At 45.4% G+C, this 23,369-nt stretch overlaps 3 protein-coding genes across 5 annotated transcripts; 2 read left to right on the forward strand and 1 right to left on the reverse strand.

Annotated features, from left to right (window-relative positions):
• Positions 1–2,318: 2,318 nt before the first annotated feature.
• On the reverse strand, positions 2,319–7,121 carry si:busm1-163l24.3 (uncharacterized). Of its 2 annotated transcripts, none has more exons than XM_052048627.1 (6): positions 7,001–7,121; positions 5,954–6,137; positions 5,576–5,679; positions 3,121–5,415; positions 2,812–3,020; positions 2,319–2,734 (listed from the first exon to the last, which is right to left on the reverse strand). In XM_052048627.1, exons 2-6 carry the CDS (start codon positions 6,135–6,137, stop codon positions 2,647–2,649), a joined length of 2,880 nt encoding a protein of 959 aa, XP_051904587.1. In that variant the 5' UTR covers positions 7,001–7,121; the 3' UTR covers positions 2,319–2,646. The 2 variants fall into 2 exon arrangements, with proteins under 2 accessions (XP_051904587.1, XP_051904586.1); XM_052048626.1 differs by having other exon boundaries at positions 5,954–6,140.
• A 6-nt stretch (positions 7,122–7,127) lies between these two features.
• phb (prohibitin) lies at positions 7,128–10,420 on the forward strand. The gene is made up of 7 exons (XM_052048665.1): positions 7,128–7,230; positions 7,667–7,770; positions 8,802–8,963; positions 9,045–9,187; positions 9,268–9,384; positions 9,867–9,962; positions 10,050–10,420. Exons 2-7 carry the CDS (start codon positions 7,686–7,688, stop codon positions 10,260–10,262), a joined length of 816 nt encoding a protein of 271 aa, XP_051904625.1. The 5' UTR covers positions 7,128–7,230; positions 7,667–7,685; the 3' UTR covers positions 10,263–10,420.
• Positions 10,421–10,871: 451 nt separating this feature from the next.
• Positions 10,872–23,240, forward strand: znf652 (zinc finger protein 652). Of its 2 annotated transcripts, none has more exons than XM_052048641.1 (6): positions 10,872–11,265; positions 15,773–17,009; positions 17,915–18,062; positions 18,625–18,740; positions 19,581–19,725; positions 21,969–23,240. In XM_052048641.1, exons 2-6 carry the CDS (start codon positions 16,083–16,085, stop codon positions 22,568–22,570), a joined length of 1,938 nt encoding a protein of 645 aa, XP_051904601.1. In that variant the 5' UTR covers positions 10,872–11,265; positions 15,773–16,082; the 3' UTR covers positions 22,571–23,240. The 2 variants fall into 2 exon arrangements, with proteins under 2 accessions (XP_051904601.1, XP_051904602.1); XM_052048642.1 differs by lacking the exon at positions 10,872–11,265 and adding an exon at positions 14,819–14,981.
• The last annotated feature ends 129 nt before the right edge of the window (positions 23,241–23,369 follow it).

Consider the following 23,369-nt stretch of genomic DNA (forward strand, 5'->3'; position numbering starts at 1 on the left):
CTGATCATGTACAATAATCGGATGCATGTTTAGTTTTAAAAAAAATGTAACGGTGTGTGTATGTTGTGTATATACAGCTTAGTTTAGTGTTCTTGTGGTAGTGTGGTGTGAGAAAGAATGCCCGTTCAATCACGTATCAAGTTGCCAAGCGAAGCCTCCAGCATGGGCAGCCACCTAACTCTGGGAATGTGCCGCCTCTCTTCCCCCGTCCCTGCACCAAAATGTTCACCATCCGACCCCCCTGGCCTCTGTCACCCCGCAACACAGGCTTCCCTCAAACGTGATAATTTTCGCACGTGTTGTGTAGCTTTGTTTGCCCCAATTTAAAAAAAAAGAAAAAGAAAACAACGCTCATAAAAATCATCAATTTTGTTGTTTGTTTTTTTTAAAACCCTTTGTGAATTGATGCTGCTTCATTCTGTGCTCAACTCTGGGTGGGCTCCGTGTGGGCCTCTACAGCTTGTAACGCTTCAGTGTGTAATGTTACCATATGCCTTACATGTTTTCCAGGACTAATTAAAAAAAATAGCATAACAAGAAATATGAAAATTGTCTGTGTTTTATTTAATAAGTATGATTGCTTCGATACAGGAGAAAAAAATGTACCAGGGGGATTTAAGTAGGGCCTAGCCAATACACAATCTTTTTTTAGGCTGATACAAACTCCAATATTTAGAAGGAAAATAATTCAAAGAACCCAAAAATGAGTAGATTATTTGAAAAATAAACAAATTATAAAATATTTATATTTAACGTGTATTTGGGTATTTGATGATTATAATAACAAATATATGAATTACAGGCAGAAGATTTGATTGCTTTACAATACTTTGTCTGACAGTATTTGTTAAATTTTAGAACAGAGAGGGATTTTTGCTTACAAAAGCGTGCAAAAAAACATGAACTGATGAATTTAGGTTTAGATTTAGGCCACAAATGTATATGCGAGTTCATAAGCAACATAAAGAGTTCAGTTACTGGCAAAATATGATTTATGCATGATGCCCCTTAACATTAAATGACATTTCTTCGAGACTAGTATTTTCTTTACCATGAAGCGATGATCCTCAAAATAAAAACGACAATCTTTCCCACATTAAAATATGTCATCGTACCGTCGAAAGAGTTGCATTAAAAATATATGATTCCCCTCCGTTGCTTAGCAACCTTACTGATTGACTCTTACAGGCAAGGTCTTGAGCACATGGTCTGCAAACATGTCTGGTAAACAGAAGCAAATTTCGCTGTCTGCGAAGGCTGAAATTCTCTCTCACTTTCGAAAGGGAGTCTCACAGACGTCGGCGGCACTGGCAATTGCCTGTGGCAGCTTACATTTGCTGACTGAATGTTTTAAGAGATGCAGTAGGAACAGTTCTGAAACATGAAACAAAGAACTGTCGCTAGACAGTTCTTTGTTTCATGTCTTATAAAATCATTTTTTCTTCATATACACCTATTTGCAAGTGATAGTTATACTGAATTACATGTTCATATTTTTATGTCTCTAAATGTTCACGCTGTATTTAAACATCAGTTGGACGGCCATTTGTATTGGAAATGGTTCCAACGAACCACCGTTATAACGTACAGATTCATTTTGTCCCTCGAGGTACGTTGTAATGAGATTCGACTTTAATACAGATTCAGTGAAAGAATAAATGTACCCGTTTAGCAACGTATGAATAATGCAATATGAGGATGAATATAAATCTTATCAACATATATACACTTACAGACATTGTGTCGGAATGGGAATATGAGAGGATGGATCAAGATGCAATTTCCCAGCTGTCTTAGGACAGTATGCGGCGGACACGCCGAACTGGTTGCCAGCCATTCGCGCTTGCACTTACATCAAGGGACAATTTAGAGTGTTCATATATGATATATACTAGCTGGTTCGCCGCCCTCCGGGCGGCTCATCAGCTAGTTCCTGCGGAAGGCTGGTAAGGTGGGCCTTCGGCCCACAAAAGTGTTGTTGCTTGGTTCAACTTTTTGTTCATCTTCATTGCTTATCGCGAAAATAAAGAGATGTTTAGCTCTACTAAATAACTAACAATTTTATTGCAATGCTTGTGGGTAGACAACATTTTTTCGCTAAGATGCCCGCGCGATCGTAGTGAGCCACTGCCTGAGCGGCGCAGTGGCGGCGCAGTGGCGGCGCAGTGGCGGCGCGCAGTGGCGGCGCGCAGCGGCGCGGTGAAGTAGGTACGTTTTGAAAAGGGACAGACGGAAGGACAGACCGCGTGCGGGACGACGCGCAATATATATATATATATCTTTTTTTATTTTTTATTTTTTTTTTAAATATATTTTCTCTTGGAAATTTGCGATGCCTTGTCAGAGCCATTTTGTGTTTCCATGTAGGTCGCCATTGTGGCCGGTAGGTGTCACTATTTCACCAGGTCATACAGCTATAGGAAGTCCTCGTCAATCATTTCTACAAAGTTTAAAGTTTATAAGACACCTTATCCTTAGTGTAAAGCTTTATGTAGCGTTTTTAATTATGATTGTGGAAAATATTTTTTTACAAGCCTTTTGTAAAATGAATGGTCGTCTCATTTATGCATCTTATTCCAACTATAATACACTGTAAAGTGCTCATACCAAATCCCACGTGTAAGCGTATAATGCGACCGGAAAGTCTCAAGATGTGAAAGATTGACCTTGAATCCCGTGTGCCGTCAATACTTCTGAGAGGCGTTCCAAGTAGGAAGAATCCGGGTAACCGTTTCTGAGGGGCCCAAAATTCGAGTTTTACCATCTTCATTTCTGCAGCACGCACTCGTCATCATCAGCAGCCTCACTCACCCCGATCGGCCGCCCTGCAGGCTGGTCTTGTGAGGGATGGCGTCCCAGGTCACAATGGAGCCCTTCTCCTTGTTCGTCACAGTGAAGGTGAGTCCCTGCCGGAAGGCGTCCTCCAGCCTGGGCAACAGATTCCTGCTCTTGTCGCAGTCAGGGAGGAAGGCTTCGAAGACGCCACCTTGGAAGGGCTTTCCAGGAGACGGGTGATGGTCCTGGCGATTCAAGAGGAAATAATTTACTCCTGAGACAACCAACCGAACAAGTGAACCATACGATCAGGTGAAATTGTATTCTTACAAACAAGCTTCCCACCTTTTGTATACCATCATGAACGATATAGGTGACCTTGATGGTGGCATGCTTGTTGTGACCAGGCAGGCTGAAGTTGAGTTTGCAGTGGTTCATTGTGCCCTGAATGCCCGCTGGTGCCGGGTTCTGCGGCGGTCCGCTGTGGCACACCCTACAATGGATGTGAACGGCATCCAGACACTTGGCGCACATGACCACCCCGCACTCGGTCCTATTCATGGAGGTGCCGGCCTCCCCACACACGCAGATGGCACCTGGCCGGGGTTCCTTCTGCTGAGACTGTGTGACTTTGTCATTTTGAGGCGTCACTGACCAGGCGCCATCCACGTTTGCCGAGCTCGCTTTATTTCCCTGGACCGATGTCTTACGTCTATCCATCATGCTTGCCTTTTCCAATTTCTCCTTGAGGATGGAGTCTTTCCTGGTTGCCGCTTGACTGTTCGCGCCGTTGGCAAGCTCAGCCTGGCCCTCCTTAAGGTGCGAGATCCCTTCCTGAGTTGCAGAATATGGCTGGGTTTCCGAGGGCGTGCGAGCGTCGCCGTCGTTTAATTGCCTCCCTATTGAAGCGCCGGTGGGATCACTCTGCTTGTCTGCTTGGGTCCTGTCTCCAGAAAAGACCTCTTGCAGAGAAGCGGCTACTTGATCGCACAAGCGTTTAGGGCCGGTGAGATACAAACTATTCCTCATCACCCGGACACTTATCTTTGTGAAGCGTCGCCGAACTTCTGCGCAGCAGGCCTGCAAGGTTTCATCTTCCACGCCACTAACGCCGAGCTCAGAGAGGTGAAGCTCATGCACGCAAATATCTGCACTGACGGTGTCAACCAGTTCCTGTAAAGCAAGCTGGCACGCAGTGACGGCAGACTGCTCGGAGCCGCTGATGCCAATGACGGACTGGATCCTCCCGTGCGATCCTCCCTCTTTGAGTTGCAGGTCGCACGTCAAGGTTTCCAATTGCTTGCTGTAGACCTCTTTAATATGAAGCCACATCATCGTGGACATGACAACCTCCGCATGGTAGACTTCAGGTTGGTCCCTCTGTCTTTGGTCACTCACGTTAGAGGTCCTGGCTCTGGGCGGAAATGCAGAGGAATTATCTTCAGTCTTCTGAAGTCTATGCTGAGTCGTTCCCGCAAAACTGTTAGTTCTCTTCGCCGTGGATCCTGTGTGGAGTTTTCCAGGTGGATGAATGGGAGTCGAACTCTTGAAGGATCTTGAACTCTTCACAGCAACGTCTGAAGAGTTTTTATTCCTCATTATGGGACGCAAAACTCCACTTGGATCTCCTGCCGCTTCCGACCTCACCTCATGAGTGGAATGCTTACTCGGATTCGAGGTTCCGCGTAAGTTTCCTGGAGGAGTCTGTCGTGGTGGGCCGGACTCTTTAAATCGAGCAGCCAGATGATACGTTTTACCGTCTTCTGATTGCCGCACGCGATTCTTCCCAACATGAAGAGTGCTTGAGATGGACTGCGACACGGCAAGCGTGTCGCGCTCCTCAGCAGTGGTGTGGCGAGAAGACGGATTTCCAAGAAGACTAGCGACGTCTTCCGTTTCCACCACTCGATGTTCCCGGAGGAGAAATTGCTTGGCCTCGGACACCTCAGTGTAGTCGCCGATGAGGAAGACACAGCTGTCATTGTCACTGAGAAGAAGTTTCGGAAATCTGACACGCAACGTCTCCATCGCTTGCTGCAGATCCACCCTAGGGTCCAGGTCACTCTTGCGTAGCTCAGCTTGACAGATTCTCCTCTCGCTCTCCTGGTAAAGCTCACTTATCGCCGTCCTCGCGAGCTCTATGCGCTCTCGTTCCTTCCCGCCATCGCCAGCTGTGACTCGCAGAAACAGAGTAGTGATGCCCTGATTGGTCACGTCGACCACTTCGACGCCATACTGACTCAGTAAGCGCTGGTATTCGTGGCCATGGTGCTTCTGCAGATACTGGAACACGTCTGCATCCACCATCAGCGAGAGGTCCTCTTCAGGGGTGGGAAAACCTACAGTAAGATCTCTTTCATCCCCTTTCTTCCTGGGGGTCTTGATCGGAAACTCTGAAGAACTAACGAAAGGTCGACCTGAGCCCGAGAGCTCCAGTAACTGCGGATCTTCAGGATGGGAGCCAAGCAGCTGGGCCAAGACCGACTGTACTTCGGTATAGGCACCACGCAGTCGGCATAATGTCTTTGTCGAGTCACAGCTCGTCTCAATACTGGGATGCTCACCGAGCAGACGAGTGAACGTGCTCCTTCCATTGGGAATTTGACTGCAATCCACAGTTGCTGTTAGACTTGTGATGACCTTGTAGAAATGAGGAAAAACACACATTTAGGTCTTCCTGAAATACTTGTTTCTTTGTCATCTGTTAGTAACCGTCTAAAGATGTTTTTTTTTCTTTTCTTCTTCTGCTGCTGCAGCTGGTGGTGGTGGTGAATAGCGAATGTCGGGGCTTTCCACGTACCTTGTTAGGATCCAGCTTTTGGCGATGCTCGCTTACAGTGAGCATGTACTCTTTCCCGTCCACTTTGAGAGTGTGCTGGCCATGTTGAATTACTCTCTGGGACACTAGGAGACAATCAACGTGAGTGTCACTTAATGGAGAGATGTTATGCTTTTTTTCACATTCTTCAACAGTTTTCAAGTGTCTGAATAAGTTGTCTTTGAAAGCATTATTATGATCTCCACTAAAAATAAATTTATTCGATATATTTTTTTTTCTGTTATGGTCCACTTGCATTTGGGCCAAACGCGGGAATCATCAATCAGCCAGATCCAGCAGATGTACATGTCAACAACTGTGCTGTCCTGGTGGAGGTCTGCACCTTAACCTAACACTGACCTCCACTGTCTTCAAATTGGACCAGGGCACAGTCGGGCTTTGTCCCATCAACTGTAACAGACACAATTTCCCCTCCACCGTTTCTGGGTCTCAGGAAGTAGACGGTTAATTTATCGATCAGCCGCTCTTCTGATATGTCTGCAGGAAGGCCACTCACTCGCACAGTCCTGTTCGCCTCTGCCATCTGCTGACAGACGACACAAGCACTCACAATATTAGAATCTAATTACATTTATTTTCAATGTTTCAAATATGGATCAATGTAGCAGTAACAGCAGTAACTGCAACCAGTGCAACTGTAGAACCAACGTCATAAAAATATTATACAATTATTAACTTGACACTGATTGAGACCTGTACCTAATAAAGGGTCCATTTCGACTTTTTTGACAGACATTTGGCAGTGACACGCAAAACACACATTTCCCAGCGGTTGGTAATAATAATAATAATAATAATAAAACCTACTACAACTTTTTCGTACCATTTGTGCAAAAGCCGCGCATGTTTACAAGCTGTCAAATGCAGGAAGTGAGACAAAACATGTCTAATCCCCCATTCAAAACGGCGTTTTAAGTCTGTAGCTAAATACCCAAGCTATAAAAGCTACTTTTTACCTTCAAATGTGTATCTGTTACCTTACAGACTCTTCGCGATGGTTTATATGTCGCTTTTTATGGAGCGCCAAACACTCAAGAACGAATACTAAAGTGAAACTGTCATTTGGTCTGTCCGTGTCAGGGGGCGATCGAGTGCGCTCGTTTGCCCTAGCAAGGCCTGGTCTGACACGAAGAAAAGTTGAGCATCTACATTTTGCAGTGTCAAATTTGGGTGTTTTTAAAAACAAAACTCTTCATTGTTTTACAGGTTAGTGGAAAAACGAACTGAAATTATTTAAAGAGGAAAATAAAATGAACTTGGAGCCACTGTGAAGTGATGTTTGTGAACTATGAAAGGACGTTTGGGAGGAAACTATCAAATAAACAGCCGTATACATAAGTTTACGATAAATTGTTAGCTTTGTGTCATACTATCGAACTTACTTACCCGCAAAAGCAAATTGGCATGTTTAACATCATCAGAGCAGAAGGTGTTTTAGAGATAAATCAAATACCGGAGAATTCGGAATGGAGGAGGAAGCTAAAACCGTAGAAGAAGAAATTCAGCCAATCGGGTGTCATGTTACTTCAGCCGACGCGCATGCGCGCTGGAGTGACGATTTCATGTGCTGCACGTCGTGTCCCGGTGGAGGTCACAGACGCTTGAGCGAAAAACAGGTGAGTTATCACACATGATACCTAAAAGAGACGGGAAACGTTCGAATTTGGCACATTGATAATTCTCCTGTGAGCTTTTGAGATTATTTCAGTGTGTTGTACGTAGCTAATGTTGTATCTTTTAGCGTTAAGTAAGCGAAGCTCTTGAGCAGCCTGATTAGCAATAGATAAGTGTCCTCTTCCCTCGCGTGCTGCTTATTAATTGGTTCGCTTGTGGTTATTTTGTTCTTTTTCGACTGTAAGTGATGCGTAGTTATGTCATTTCACATGGTTTTGTTCTCGTATTTGTCCCCACTCGAAGTCTTACTAGCTAGCTACTGAGTAAAGCTACACAAGTTGACGCCTTCAGTCTCTCCCCTGCCAAAGTCAACAACGCGTGGCCTCGAAATAACTAAAACATGCTCTGAAACTCAACTTGTCTTGTTTTCTTTTGCAGTCAAACTAGATTTTCCACAATGGCCAAGCTGTTTGAGTCTATTGGGAAGCTGGGACTGGCGCTGGCCATTGGTGGAAGTGTTGTGAACTCTGCCCTATTCAATGGTGATTACCTTTTTAACGGAAATAATGCAATAGAATTTATCAAAATGACACCCTCACAAGACTTCTATGACTCGTAAAGGATTTTATTAATATTATTTTTCTTGATTGACAGATAACAAGTTGCATAATTAAACCAAAATAAATTAAATGTACCAACAATGGAATACATCCTGATTTAGCGCTTTCAGAACAGCCGCAGTTTACAATTTAATAACTGGCAGACATGACAGAAAACAGTTGCTTATTATGCTTTCAGCTACATATTATGACGTTAGTATCTGCTTGTGTACTGAGCAACCAGTCCCCTTTTAAATATGCCTGAATATCAACTTTATGGTTGAAGTGGCACAATTTCAATTCCCCAAACACACAAGTGCCAAAGCCAACATGACAGCGTAAAAAAACCCACACAATTTGTTCTTCTCAGATTGTATACAGGCATCTTCCAAATCTGGATGAAAATCTGATCAGTATTGGGAATTTGCTAATGCGACGTAAACGTACGAAAGGCGCTTACAAATGTGATGTATTATTATTATTATTCAATGCCTGCATGATGTCATCAAAGCACAGAGTTTGGGAAGATGCACAGCGTCTGCTCAAAAGGCTTGAAATATGAATGTTAAAAACGTTCCATGAATCTACAACTACACTGAAAGTTAAATCGGGCCTAAATATACTACATATCGTTGAGCCATTTCAGCCCAGGTCAATTAAACGATATGTAACGTTGAAGAGCGACAGAACTGACTTCAGGAAGCAGCCTGTGTGCCTGCATCCAGCCACAGTAATTTCCTCCAGTTTGTCTTCAGACTTCGGAGGGAAGCTTTTCTGCTCCTCTGAAGCTTATTATGAAAGAAGAGGCTCAGAGTGAGATGTGGAAACATTGTCCTAAAAAGACAGACAGTTAAAGCTGCTAATATCGCTCACACTAATGAATTTTGTTGAGTTTTTTTTTAAACAGCTTATTTCTCTCCAAAACACAATTTTCTTCAGCTGGTTAACTTCTACTATTTGTCTTCCTGTGACAGTTGATGCAGGGCACCAGGCGGTGATATTCGACAGGTTCCGGGGCGTGCAGGAAACAGTCGTCGGCGAGGGTACTCACTTCCTCATCCCATGGGTGCAGAAGCCCATCATTTTTGATTGCCGTTCCCGTCCACGAAACGTGCCCGTCATCACAGGAAGCAAAGGTACGTTGCCTAACCCGAACCTTAAAGCATTAATACATTAATGCGTCATAGCCTTCAGGTTGTGATACTTCTCTCCCACAGATCTGCAGAATGTCAACATCACGTTACGAATCCTCTTCCGGCCGGTGAGCACTCAGCTCCCGCGCATCTTCACCAGCATTGGCGAGGACTATGACGAAAGAGTGCTGCCATCCATTACCACAGAGGTGCTGAAGGCTGTCGTGGTGCGTAATTTTTGATTTGACTTATTGGGCCCAGTTTGGATATTTGCCAATTCTGATGCATGATGGTTTGTCCTTTTAAGGCTCGTTTTGATGCCGGCGAGCTCATCACACAGAGGGAGCTGGTCTCTCGCCAGGTCAGCGAGGACCTCACAGAAAGAGCCTCCACCTTCGGCCTCATCTTGGATGACGTTTCATTGGTATGAAAAAAATTTCATCATCATAATAATTGGTCTTATCCGGATCTTTTGGATAGCTGCAGGCTTCCAACTTTTTGAAACAGTTCCCAGTAGGTCCGTGTCTGTTCCCAGTGCACAAAGCAAGGGCCATAAGGGCATGCTTAGATGACTTTGGTGGGAAAGACCTTCAACGCTTGTTGATGATATTCTATGTGCCTCAGCATAAAAATGGCTTCAAACACATCTGACCACAGAGCTGACGAGCTTACAGACGTGCGTACGTGTACGTCAAACACTCCCACATCATCATTGTTTTCTTGGCTGCCCCAGAACTACCGGCGTTAAGCTAGTGTGCTATGTACCAGCTTCAAGCTGCAGCTAGCTAGTGCAGCTAAACATGGTGCAGAGCCGCTCCTAAATCACTAAACCTGCCCCATCCCTGCCTAGTCTGTTTGATGCATGTGTGAGGATGGGCATTTAACAGTGGATTTGCATTCTTTCAGACACACTTGACGTTTGGCAAGGAGTTCACAGAGGCTGTGGAGATGAAGCAGGTGGCACAGCAGGAGGCAGAGAGGGCCAGATTCGTTGTGGAGAAGGTAGTTCCTCTCTCCGTTTGGTTTCCCGTGTGATGGAGATGGGTAAATTAAAGCATACTTCAAATGTTGTCTTTTTTTTCTGTTAAGGCGGAACAATTGAAGCAAGCCGCCATCATCTCAGCCGAGGGTGACTCCCAGGCTGCCCTGCTCATCGCCAATTCCCTCATGGAGGCCGGTGATGGCCTGGTGGAGCTGCGCAAACTGGAAGCGGCTGAGGATGTCGCCTTCCAGCTCTCTCGCGCGCGGAATGTCATTTACCTGCCATCAGGGCAGGGCACCTTGCTTCAGCTGCCCCAGTGATGATGTCCTTATCTGTGTAAACTATATTCAGTCGACTGTGTGAGAGAATTATTAGAACTCGCCTTTACAGCTGCTCGTCTTTTGCGTGTGGATATGAAGACCATGTAAAACACCGTATTCCTCAAGATAAATAAAAATTGTCTTTCTACCGCCCTGTAGTCACGTGAGTCCTGTCCAAAAATTTCCATTGCACGTCATTATAATTTTGGGCCACAAGAGAGGGCTGTTGTGTGCAATACCAAGGAGGTTCATTTCTAATTTCAGATACTGTACGGTATTTTAATGGGTTTGTGTAGAAAGAAACAGACTATATAGATGTGTCTGTTTCTTTCCCACATAAATCCACTGATATCTAATATAAATCTACATGCAGTATATAAACCAAGCAACTTTATCATTTATGAATTAAATAATTTGAGAAATAATGTACACTAAATACCTTAAATACATTTTAAAATATATTATCCTAATTAAAATCTCAAAGGCTAATAATTCAAATGGAGGGGATTTTAGTTATTTAATTTTAACCATTTGGCTGGCGTGATAGAATTCACCATTCCCTTTTGGTCAACAATATTCATCATTTGAGGATAGTTAAGCGCATGAGGCAGTCAGATGCATGATGGATTGTTGTCATTTAATCTATTCATTCTTTAATGAATTCAACCTTACATCACGGATCTCTGGTGGGTGCGCGCGCGTCCCCAGCCCAGACACCCGCGCGCCTGTCCTCCAGACGGCGGCGGCGACGACGAAGCGAAGGCGGCCTGGCCTGCCTGACTGGGATGCACGCGGGACGCCGACGTCAGAGCGACAAGCGAACAACTCAGCTCGGCCGGGCCACGTAGCGCCAGCGGGGCGGCTCAGGTCGCCGGTGGGCTCCCGTCTCGGTTTATCTCGGGACAGCAGCTTCTTCTTCACTCCCTCCCACGGTTGAAGAAGCGCATGAGACCCTGATCGTGAACTACCGTGCCTGCATGGGCTCCGGGAGGAGGTCGTAGAGGTAAGCCTGCCAAGCAAACAACCAAGTCAGCCATCCAGCCATCCAGCTAGCCAGTTAGCCAGCCGGACCGCAACTTCATCTCGCCTGGCTTAGATGCATGACACGCGCAGGATGCGCTCATTCACCACCGGTAGCCGGTGGTGAAGCTGCGGTGACTGGCTCCAGTGAGCGGCCGACTTAGTGACAGCGTCGACCCGGGGTGTCAATACAACACCTCATGTTGTTATTATTTGACATTTTATAGGTAACCTTTCTATTGTAGACTCTCGACTAGAAACATAAACCAAATATGGTATTTTGTTTGTGTTTTGTTTTTATTTGTGAAGTTTTCCAAAAGCTGACACACTTTTTCCCCTCCTTGAGGCGCCGTGTCGACGTTGTTGAGTTGCCGCTGCTCAAATATTTGACGTTACTGTTAGCTCTATGCTAACTAGCATAGTGTTGGGGGGATTTGGACTGGTTAAAAGACAAAAGTGAAAGTCTCCTCGCAATTATTTTGGGAACACGTCATTAAACTTAGCCCTTTTAGTGTAACATTTTGACCGGTGGTGCAACTGTCTTGGAAAATGTGACATGCCCTTTTCTGCTAACGTAGCCAAGTTAGCTTGTCATGTGCGTACAGGTTAATGTAGTTGTTGGGGGGAGTAGCTGAGCATGCTAAGTAGCTCAAGTTAACCGGGGCCTCTGCTGTGTTGGTGCAGTTTTCTGCGTTTGTTTTAACCCTTTGCTCCCTTCTCGGTTACTACGCGAAGAACCATTTGACTGGCATTGCCAGCAATCGACCAGAGGAGGTGGAAAAACGCAACCTAACTGCAGTCATAATTCCAAAAAATGATGTGGAATGGTGGTAAACCACCTCCCCAAATGGCAAAAGCAAGTCGGGCCCAGTCTAGACTTTACTGAACACTTAATAAGATGCTCATATATTTTTTTAATTTAATAGCTTCTCAACGATGACATTTCATATTTTTACAGATTTATGAGGAAGTATTAGTCTTTCCACGTCTTCACCTACAAAACGCCCCCCCGACCCAATACCATTATGACAGTTTTCTTTAATAAATAATACATTTAAAAAATATACCGGTACCTCTGTTAGGATTTCATTCTTATATTCCCGAACGACTTGATTGGGAGTCCAATACTTAGAGACACTTTGGGGACCCCCTGCAGCCGGGCACAAAGTGAGACGGTTTGTTTTTTACGAGTTTTCCAAGAGTGTGGAATGTGAACCCTCGCACGGTTCCTTCCCTGCAAGCGCTGAAAAGCTCATTAAAGTCTGAGCGCCAGCGAGCTTGAGTGCTTCCCAGGTCACTGTCAGCTCCACACTTGTGAACACTTGCCCCATTTTATGTTGTTGCGCATAGTACTGCGGTTTGGGTTTGCAGTATGAAGCTTCCATGTCATCTGAAAGCCACTCTCTCATTTTATTCGGTGTTTGTATGAGATACATTGCGGCCTACTACATATGAAACCAGTTTTGGCTTCTTGCAAGTATCAGTTCAGGCACAAATGAAGTCGAATAGAACATTTTGATATGGCTGAGAATAATGATATCGCTTGCTAACCAGATCAGTTAATATCAGCTGATCTTTACTTTTTTTCATTTATCAAAAAAATATATATAATAGACACACAGAGGAATTAGCTCTGCAATGTACAAAAGATATTGTGAAGCCACATCAAAGTGCATTTTTTCACACTGAGCGAAACTCTCAAATGACTCATCGACGATAATATGAAGCAGTGCAGGCATTTTTGCTCAATACGGGTGTTGCGTAACCGCATGCCGCGCATGTGTTTGGCGTATTAATCAGGTTAATTTGTGAAGGGCAAAATGGGATATTATAAGCTGCTAGCGTGCCACTGGAGCTTTTTTCATGCAGTTTGTCTTCCACTGTCATCCCCACTCGGGATAATCTAGTCGGCTTTGTGTCAAATACGGCCGAGTCGCTCCATCACAACCAAGCTCGCTTTTTCCATGTGCTTGTTACGCTCCCATTCTCAGGACGTCTCGGCATACTGTACACAAGGAGATTTTATTGGTACTTTTGAATGAAATGATCAAATTGTCAAACTCGTGCAAACAAAAATGACTGAAACAGGGCAATAGTGTGCTTTTTTTTTTCCTCCGCGATTTAAAACACCAGCCAGGTTTAGAAGTTCAATTAAAACTAATCAAACTTATGAACATCTATTTTGAAAATCAGTTATTCTTTTGGAAACCTTATTTAACTTAAACTTGTCCAAACCTAATATTCTCAGATATAAAGTATCTGACCGTGAGCACCTCAAAGGACAGTAAACGGTTGGATTGTATTTTCACTCATGGATGCTGCGCTTCATCAACTAGTTGCCCACGTAGAATAGTCAATTTAGTGACACAAAAATAACAATTCTAATGTTGTGCTTCAAAAAACAACAAAGGGCTTAATTTAAAAAAAAATGAAAGCAAATAGAGTGCAACACTGTGGTCGACTCGTTGGCACGTCCGCCTCAGAGTGCAGAGGTGCAGGTTTCATTCCTGGCTCTGCACTTCCTGTGTGAAATTTGCATGTTCTACGTGGGTTTTCTCTGGGTACTCGGGTTTCCTCCCACATTCATGGTATGTTAACGGAACACTCGAAATTGTTCCTAGGTGTGATTGTGAGCGCGAATGGTTGTTCGTCTTTGCGTGCGCCTACGATTGGCTGGCAACCAGTTCAGAATGGACTCCGCCTCCTACCCGAAAGACAGCTGGGATCGTCTCCAGCACTTCCGCAACCCTTGTAGGGGATAAGCGGATTAAAAAATGGATGGGTGGATGATTAGCAGCGAATATAACAGTTTTTGTCACACTATCTTTCTGGTGTACCCGTCATGGCCACCTGGGGGCAGTATAATACTGTCATACTGTTCATACAGTCGTTTAAACATCAATCTTCATTGCCCACCACTCTTTGACAGTGTTGTGGCCTATTGCAGCATCTCTCTAAACCTTTTTTTTTTAATTATTTTTTTTCGGTGTCTCGTCTTCCAAAACAAGGAATTTAATCACAGCTCTTCTAGCGGACATCCAACAATGATGCCATTTCCAAAATGGCTTTCACAAAGTAGCTACTTCAAACTATTTTTTTCTAACATTTTCTTTATAATACACTGTAGAAATTTCAGGGGGGGAAATATGAACTATACGTGGGCAAGTTCAAATGGGCTCGTTACTTTTTGACTGCTCTTCGGACAATTTTATGCTTGGATCACATGGTGACTTTATCGCCGTCGACATGCCTCAGAACCCAGTTGAATTCTGATATGCTATACTGACCTCTAGTCGAGATAACCATTAACCCTTGTCTCTCGTGGTTTTTGTTTGCACTCTCCTCTCTTTGTACTGATTGTCGCCTGTGTCGTAAATGTTGTTTTATTAATGCAAGCGCCCCATAAGATACCTGCGACACAGCGCTGGTACAAGAAATGGGGTGTTTTCTGCAAGAACAAACACGTGGTGTTGCTTATTTCTGCCGCCGCTTCTCAAGCGAGCAACCCGCCCCGCTGAACACTGATAATGGAGAGCCCGGTTGCGAGGTTGTGTGAGGTCAACTCGCAGTCAGCCGGGTACACGCACGTGCTTGGATGTGTGCGCACTTCAAGTCATTCTTGTAGCCTTTTTATGTTTTGAGCATTGCTGTGGTTACAGTCCTTGCCAGCCTTTAGGTCTTAAATGGTGGCGTTTGAAGGTAACGTGCACTGTTGTTTTCAAATGGGGGGGGGGGGGCTGTCGTTGACATATTAACCCTTTCAAGGACAGCAGTTACTACAGTGGACAGCTTATCTGTGAAAGGGTTAAAGTGGTCTTTCATTTTATTTTTTTTCCAATGTTGTCAAATTATTTGGTTGTCATGGATAATCCAACGGATGGATACATTCCGACATTTTAATGTTGTAAAATATGTTTATAATAGCCGGGTGGCTGTTATTCATTTTGCAGATTCATCAAAAGAAAGATTGTACCATTCTTGCTTATCCTACAAGTGTAAATCTGTGTTGTTAATATTTAGAGGTGTCCTGATACAAATTTTTTCGCTTCTGATACAATGCAGATATTGCAGCCAAGAGATTTTTTTTTAATTGGGCGAAAAAATGTGTTTTTAGTGAAGATCCAGAAATAGGCATGTTTTTATTTTCATCAAAGGGTCTGCGTCTTTGATGAAATGGTTAAAAAAATGGATGACTGGATGGCTGATTCTTGAGCACTGGTCGTCTGTTGACCTTGCTCAGTTTCGACAGAATGTAAAGCATGTATTGTTTGTAATTGAGTGCACACCCATTCATTTTTGAGGACTTGTGGTTTGCCCTTGTATTCGCAGCAGCGCAAATGCGGTTGTGACTTTCATGGGCGTCGCTGTCGTTTTGTTGTAGACTTTTTTTATTTTTTCGTATCATAACAGCGGAAGAGTTTTTTTTTCTCTCTCTCTTCCCCCCCCCCCCCACCCCCCAACTCATCAGTGTGTGTTTCTGCTTCTTGTAGGTGATGCTCTGTTCATGGCCCCAGATGGCAGAAAGACGTGAGGTGTTCCTTTCTTCGACCTTACCTGCTCTGCCCTTCACAGGAAGTGAACTTAAGCTTCGTCAACTGCTATTTTAAAGTTTATGGAGGCGCGTCCCTGACAGGTTGTACCCCTTTCCGTTGTAGTTTCCATCCCTGGATGACATGGACGCGTTGTTTGAATCCGGTTGACTGTCTCATACACCTCATCCCCTCCTTCCTCTTGAGGGAAGGTGGGGGTTCGGTGCACCTTACCCCTCTTTGCGGAGCCACTTCAGCTTCGTAACCTTTCATGAAATCCTGCCAAAGCCTCAAGCAGGAGGTCTCTGCCCCGTGCCTGGGCGGGATGTCACAGGAAGAGGGCCGCAGGCCGCAGGTGTCACAGTCCTACTACCGCCCCCACATGCCAGAGGTGGACCTGACGGGAAAGCTCTACAAGAGGGAGGCGGCTGGCAAGCCCTACTCTGTACTGGTGGACAACAAAATGGCGAGCAAGACGGCGGCTGACGGCGCTCAGCAGTATTTCCGCGAGGGTGCGGCAGGACGAGACATACGCACGCAGGAGGATGAGGACACTTCAGAGGAGACCGAAGATGACGACGAAGAGGAGGACGGACAGGAGGAGGGTTTTAAGCGTGAGCAGATCATAGTGGAGGTAAATCTCAACAATCAGACCCTCCACGTTTCCAAGGGCGACAACAAAGGCGATGCAGCCGGAGACGACTTGGAAAGAGGTTGCAGCGAGGATGATGAAGATGGGGAAGAGGTTGAAGACGAGAGCCCCTACGACGATGTGTACGAGGATGAGGAGATTGAAAGACGAAGAACGAGGTCAAAAAGGGCCCACAGAAGTGCGAGTTGCGCTTCCGGCCAGCCACAGAGGAAGAGTCTCCGAACGCCTCTAAACTCGCCGTCCTCGGGAATGACCACCAGGGGGCGACGGAAGCACCCCGAGACAGCAAAGATCCAACGGCGTTCTGCCCGTTCCACTCCGCCGGTGTCCGCGGGCGTCATGGTCCCGAGCGGCAAGGCTGAGGGGGAGAAGGAGATGCTGGCGTGCGAAAAGTGCCCTCGCGTGTTCAACACACGCTGGTACCTGGAGAAGCACATGAACGTAACGCACAGGAGGATGCAGATCTGTGACAAGTGTGGCAAGAAGTTTGTCCTGGAGAGCGAGCTGGCCTTGCACCAGCAGACCGATTGCGAGAAGAACATCCAGGTGAGAAGACACGGCTGTGTGTGTGTCTGTATTTTTTTTCATCATCGCATATCCTGAACAATGACAGGCAAACACAAACAAGAGGTTCAGCTGAAAACATTCTACATTTGAGCATATTTGTGCTTCAGCATTCACAAATTCATTTTCAATTTACTAAACCTATCTTACATTATTTACTTAAAAAATACACACACGCACACACACACACTCGGGCCCATTTTTCCTGCGCAGGCCAAATCAATAAAAATATTCCTCTCCTGGCATCGTCAAGGAACTCTGAAGTGCGTCCGTAAGGGAAAAAAAGTGCTTTGCTACCATCTTGTGGCCTCATAAGGCAATTGTAAGCTGTGAGCGTCGGCGTCACTTACTCGCGGGTTTCGCTATTTGTGACAGGGCTTGGTCCCAAGCCTCTTCAAATCAAACTGTCATTCAATCAAAATAAACGAAAAATTAGACCTCTTCAGGATATTACATGGTGTCTAAATGGTGATAATGCATTGAAAACGACTTTTTGACTGAAAGAAAGAAGAAATTTGACTGTGTGGTCAGGTAAGGGCCACAAATTGGACAAGGATCACTCAGTTGGCTCAAGACATTTCACTATTGGTTCAATTTAAACCTATTTTATGAACATCAATACAGATTTTAGTCATATGTGTGCTCACGGCTAAGTTGTTTGCTCGATGTTCGATTTGGACGGTTTTAGATGAGTGTACAGCAAGTCGTGGTAGCGCTGCCGTTTTCCCCAATGGTATGTGTTGTTGGACTCGTTTTCAGCCAGCAGAGGGAGCTATAGGATAAGGAAATCCACATTAAACAACCTGAGGGACTGTTCCTACTTATTTATGACATGTATCTCCCATCATCGCCCATTTCAATTGTTCTTCTTCATGTGTTATTTCCAGTGCGTCTCCTGTAACAAATCCTTCAAGAAGCTATGGTCGCTACACGAGCACATCAAGATTGTGCACGGCTACGCCGAGAAGAAGTTCTCGTGCGAGATCTGCGAGAAAAAGTTCTACACCATGGCCCATGTCCGCAAGCACATGGTTGGTGAGTGAAGTGTAACAGCCCAGATGACACGCAAATACAACATATGTTGTTGCCATTGTTATACATCGTTCACGCCGACTAGCTTAATGCTAACGTATAATGGGCAGTTCCATCGATGGGCTTACAAATATCATCGTGGCGGCTTAAACGGTCAGGTCCATAAATATTGGGATGTTTTAGGAAATGTTTTAACTTTCCAAACCCAAATGTAAAAAAAAAAAATATGCACACACCATTAATCGCAAGTCAGTTTGGAGGAGTAGACCAATATGAAAACGAATGATACAATAATGAGATAGGAAATGAATGAGCGCCTTGTGAATAGTGAGAAAAATGGTGTGGCGATTGGTTTTTGACAGTAATTTAAAACGGAAAAGAAACTCGAACTTGTCAGATTCTTTTTCAGGTCACCCCTTGTTCAGTTTTGAATAGGTGTCTTGCTGAACTGATGTCTTGCGTACTACGCCGAGTTCAAATACCAGTTCATTGTTGTGTTGTTTGGCTTCAACTCGCGCTCCCTTTCTCTCTTTCAAAATTATTTCTTACTTGTCAACATGCACAGCACACACCAAGGACATGCCGTTCACCTGCGAGACCTGCGGCAAGTCCTTCAAGCGCAGCATGTCCCTCAAGGTGCACTCATTGCAGCATTCTGGAGAAAAGCCCTTCCGTTGCGAGGTAGGACATCGCCAGTTCACACTTTGTGTTTTTCGGTACAAACTCAATGGCACTTGTTTACACTCTACCACTTTACCTTTTATTTTATTTTTTTGTCTCTGTGTTCTGACGGAAGCATGGGCCATTGTTGCATCATGCTTACCAAAATGCTCTCTGTGATACTTGGCAACAGATGCACCCCACACCCATCGGTCACGGAAGTATTGCCCCAAAAAAGAAAAGAGCAATGTTGGAGGCATATTTATTTTCTTTTATTTATATATTTATTCACACTCTCCAGTCAGGTTGTATTTGTGGCCCCACAAAAGCCGCTTTGTCATATTGCAAGCGCTGCACCACAACACCACCCAGATAGGCTCTTTGTCATCGATTGCGATGTCATCCACCAGTATTTAGGTTAAGCGTATTGAGTCACTCCTCTTTAATTGATCAACTAACCATTCATCTTGACAAAACGGTACCAAAAATGCACCAGAGGCGCCAATTTCCTTCTTTCGAACTAACTTTCTTGTAATCCGCCTTTCTGAATTCAAGTGGACAGATGGAGCGTTGTCCTTCACCCGAGACCTTTCAGATGTGCGCACGGGTGGAGCCGCTCTAATTAAACGCGAGACGTCACCCTGCCCCTGTAGCGTGTTATTACTGGCTTATTTTAGCAACGTGTAGCATCTAGGCCACTCTCCTCGGTGGTCTCGGCCCCACACTGCCGCCGCCGCTTTTTAATTTTTCGCCAGGTGCTGTCACTGAGCAGTCTCACTTTGCGAACATCATTTGCGTTTGTGTTGATTTTTGAGGAAGTTGAATGACCCGATGTATGTTTGATGTGATGTGAACCTTCAGAACTGCGACGAGCGCTTCCAGTACAAGTACCAGCTGCGCTCACACATGAGCATCCACATTGGACACAAGCAGTTCATGTGCCAGTGGTGCGGCAAAGACTTCAACATGAAGCAGTATTTTGACGAGCACATGAAAACGCATACAGGTGAGGAAGTGATCACGTGGTTTGCTTGACTTTTGAGCCACGAGGCCTTTCTTCCAATTAAATTTAGTTCCTGGCATCTGGTTCGGGCAGTCACTCTGTTTAAATCTGGTGAAGAATTATCCTTCTCAACTGTACCATGGCAACCCAAACTGGACCGCTAGGTGAAAATGTGACTTCTGCTGTCTAAAAGAAGAATCGGGGTGTGACATTGTTGGAATGCATGTTATAGTGAGACGTCGCCCATTTGTTGTAATGAGAGGGGCTGCGGAACATGAAGGAGTGGCGTGGGTATGTAATGACTAGCCGCTCACATGCTGCCGATTCCATCCCTCTGATTTTCTCTGCCTGCTACCTCGCCATTTTCCCCAAACCAAGATTTTGCGGTACGTGCCTTTTTCCAGGATTCCACACAGCTTCTATTTGTGATATGTAATTACACGATTCCTTTCCTGTACTTGCTGTTGGGAAAAGACACACCCAGCCACGGTCTGCATGACCGGCTGTCCCAACATTTTACATCAAGTACCACCTCACAAAATACTTAACGTACAGCACTTCTGCAAGTACAACTACCATGATGATTTTTAAAATACAGGAGCAAAAATGAAGCAGAAATCTATGTTTGAATTCATTGCAAGCCGCTGCAACATAATGCACAGTTTGAACATTAACACTGTGTTGAAATATCGTCCTGAGGTCATGTCGGGGTGGGCGAGTATCGATACTAGGTATCGGCCTCAGGTCGATACCAGCCTTTTTTTTTTTTTGGTATCGGGTTTCGTGTCGAGGCTGCCGATACTATCCACCGATATTTAAGGTAAAGAAAATCTGACATCAAGTCCTTCTTGGAAGTAGCTGGCTCTAAACTGCATCAAGCTGCCATGTCAGCGAATCATCATCGATGTCAGAAAGTGTTTGTTTTTTTCCTTTGTTGTCATTGTATTAAATTACATTTTAGATATCAAAATTACTAGAGGGATCAATACTCGGCATTGGTGAGTTCTCAAAGAGTAAATACCCTACTCATACTGGTGAGGATCTTCAAAAAAATTGTGGCCTGGAAATTCCCTTTATAAATTAGAAAATGTACCAAAATAAATTTTAACTCCATCTCAATCATACTTAACTCATTCAGTACCAGACAATTCTGGACCAAATCTGAAAAGACGTTTAAAAACGTCTTTGGGAGTGAATGAGTTTACAAATGTACTGCACTGGATTAAACAAGGTTTCAGCCTCTGTAACATTATGCGCAGTTTGAACATTTAATTTAATCCCCCCCCCCCCCCCGCCCCCAGCATTTGCACAGACCACACTTTGAGAACCACTGCATTAGAATACAGAGTTCGCCCCCCCCCCGCCCCCCTCCCAAGCAGCAGATTCATGACAAATGCTTCCCACTATAATGGACTGTGGTTACACAAGATGGCTGTCACCTCTGTAATGTTCGAGCTGGTTTGCCGGCGACATGGCAGATGAAGGCGTTTCAGAGAGCCCTTCAACAGCCGGCGCAGGGACGGCCGCGTGGGCGCCGGCAAGCGCATTGAATATCCGCGTGGAGGAGGTTAATGAGAGTGGCTGCTCCGACTGTACATTTTCCCCGTCTCCTCAAAGTGTCACTTGTAATAGCTTCCTGCCGAGTGGGCGGCTCAGCGGCACAGACCCTCCGATGGAGATGGAGGCTTATTAGCATTTAAGGAAAAAGACGTGCCGGGAACAAGATGTGATGTTTGATAGAAAAATAGAAGCTATATTTATGCAAATTTGGGGCGTCACAATAAGGGTTGCATGGGGGTGGGTGTGGGGGGGGGGGGTAACTATGGGATGTTTAGTTGGACGATCTCGGGAATATTCCAGAAAACAATTTACACATATTTCTTAGGATGAAATGGATAGTATCGCCATGTATGGTCATTTTGTGATAGTATCACCAATAAAATGTGGCGCAAAACACAGGCAGGCGGCCGTCTCCATTGATATTCTAGACCTCGAGCCTTCAATCTTCGTGACTTTCATGTAGGGCAGCGTCTCGCGATGGTCTCAATGTTAAACCCCCGATTATAAAAGGACACGTGGTTTGCAATATAGGTGCATGTCGGATTTTTATAGCAACACAATCCAATGAGTTGTGATGACCTTGGAGCCAAGGTGGCGGCTAGATTCAACTTCAAGTAACATTTTCATTCCATTGTTTTCGTCTTTAACCGTCCCTCGCCACAAGAATGATTTTCTTCTCCGTGCAGGAGAGAAACCGTTCATTTGCGAGATTTGCGGCAAGAGCTTCACCAGCCGGCCCAACATGAAGCGCCACCGCCGCACGCACACGGGCGAGAAGCCGTACCCGTGCGAGGTATGCGGCCAGCGCTTCCGCTTCTCCAACATGCTCAAGGCGCACAAGGAGAAATGCTTCCGGGTCACCAGCCCGTTGGTGCTGCAGCCCGGCGGCCCGCCCGTGCCGGTCGGCCTCTTCGCCAACACTTTCTCCACCTCCCCCTCTTCGTCGTCTTCTGGTCCCGGGCCTTCAGCGGCCACCTCGCCAGCCGTCACCAGCGCGACCACCCAGGGGATCCACTCACCCGGGGTGGCCTTACCCCTGCGAGGCCCTTTGGGACACGCCTTCCCCCACGTGCAGCTCCACACGGCCTCCTCGCACCAACACTCCCAACCGCACCTTTCAAACGCCCACCACCACCACCACCTGGCAGTGCCCCCGGTCTCCCACCTGCCCCCTCCGCCGGCCCTTTTCAAAAGTGAGCCTCTCAACCACTGTGGGCATGAAGATAGCACTTACATGCATCACATGGCTTCTGCTGAAAAGGGTCCCGGAGCCTCTCAACATCACTGAATTGTGAACCACAACCCGCGGGCGCTGCCTCAGTCACTCAAACCGTCACTAACTTCTTGGATTCAGTGGGCCACCTTTTTTTTTTTTGTAAGCAAAACCCAGTCCTTCGTTTACGCACACCATCTGGCACTGCCGAGTTAAGTTACGTTTTCACTGAGCAAGTCCTTAAACTTTTTTTTTTTTAATCGATTGTAAAAAAAAAAAAAAATCTACAATATCCCGCACTGCCACTCTGTCAGCACCCTTTTGTAGGGGTACCAGTTAGGAATGTGCCATATATTCGGTCATGGGCAAATTATTGTCTGAAAACTGTCATTGAAGCAACACAGCCAAGACGGGATGTTTGCATTGTAGGATTTGATTCAGAAGAATTTGGGGGCGGTGGTTCTTGGTGCATCACCTCGTCTTGTCCGACCCGGGTGAAATGTGCGCAACAACAATGGTGTCTTTTTGAAGATTCCCCAATGCAAACACGTGTAGCATTAACACAGAGCAGTCCGCTGTTTCTTATCGCTTCCTCTGGCCAGAGGTTGAGCTGCTGTGTGATTGGTTCTCAAACCATATGTGAAGTTACAGTGCAAGGCTGATACACTTCCCAACCTTCACGTTTTAGTCCATGAGGCGAATCAGTTGGCCTCGGTAGTGTACTGAAAGATTGTTTAAAAAAGAAGTCTGAAAAGTGGGCATTTTAAAAAATCGATCATTCATTCATTCATTCATCTTCCGAGCCGCTCGATCCTCACTAGGGTCGCGGGGGGAGCTGGAGCCTATCCCAGCTGTCTCCGGGCAGTAGGCGGGG

The sequence above is a fragment of the Hippocampus zosterae genome, chromosome 17 (assembly GCF_025434085.1).
Source record: "Hippocampus zosterae strain Florida chromosome 17, ASM2543408v3, whole genome shotgun sequence".
In the NCBI taxonomy this organism is placed as follows: domain Eukaryota; kingdom Metazoa; phylum Chordata; class Actinopteri; order Syngnathiformes; family Syngnathidae; genus Hippocampus; species Hippocampus zosterae.

Bases quoted from the DNA above. Each gene is read 5' to 3' on its own strand.
- si:busm1-163l24.3 (XM_052048627.1), bottom strand. From the start codon at position 6,137: ATGGCAGAGGCGAACAGGACTGTGCGAGTGAGTGGCCTTCCTGCAGAC. The intron at 5,680-5,953 runs GTCAGTGTTAGG...ATTGTCTCCTAG, and splicing joins CCAATTTGAAGACAGTGGAG to TGTCCCAGAGAGTAATTCAA. The intron at 2,735-2,811 runs GTGAGTGAGGCT...TGGGCCCCTCAG, and splicing joins CTGCAGGGCGGCCGATCGGG to AAACGGTTACCCGGATTCTT.
- phb (XM_052048665.1), top strand. From the start codon at position 7,686: ATGGCCAAGCTGTTTGAGTCTATTGGGAAGCTGGGACTGGCGCTGGCC. The intron at 9,188-9,267 runs GTGCGTAATTTT...TGTCCTTTTAAG, and splicing joins AGGTGCTGAAGGCTGTCGTG to GCTCGTTTTGATGCCGGCGA. The intron at 9,963-10,049 runs GTAGTTCCTCTC...TTTTCTGTTAAG, and splicing joins CCAGATTCGTTGTGGAGAAG to GCGGAACAATTGAAGCAAGC.
- znf652 (XM_052048641.1), top strand. From the start codon at position 16,083: ATGAAATCCTGCCAAAGCCTCAAGCAGGAGGTCTCTGCCCCGTGCCTG. The intron at 17,010-17,914 runs GTGAGAAGACAC...TGTTATTTCCAG, and splicing joins ATTGCGAGAAGAACATCCAG to TGCGTCTCCTGTAACAAATC. The intron at 19,726-21,968 runs GTGAGGAAGTGA...TTCTCCGTGCAG, and splicing joins GCACATGAAAACGCATACAG to GAGAGAAACCGTTCATTTGC.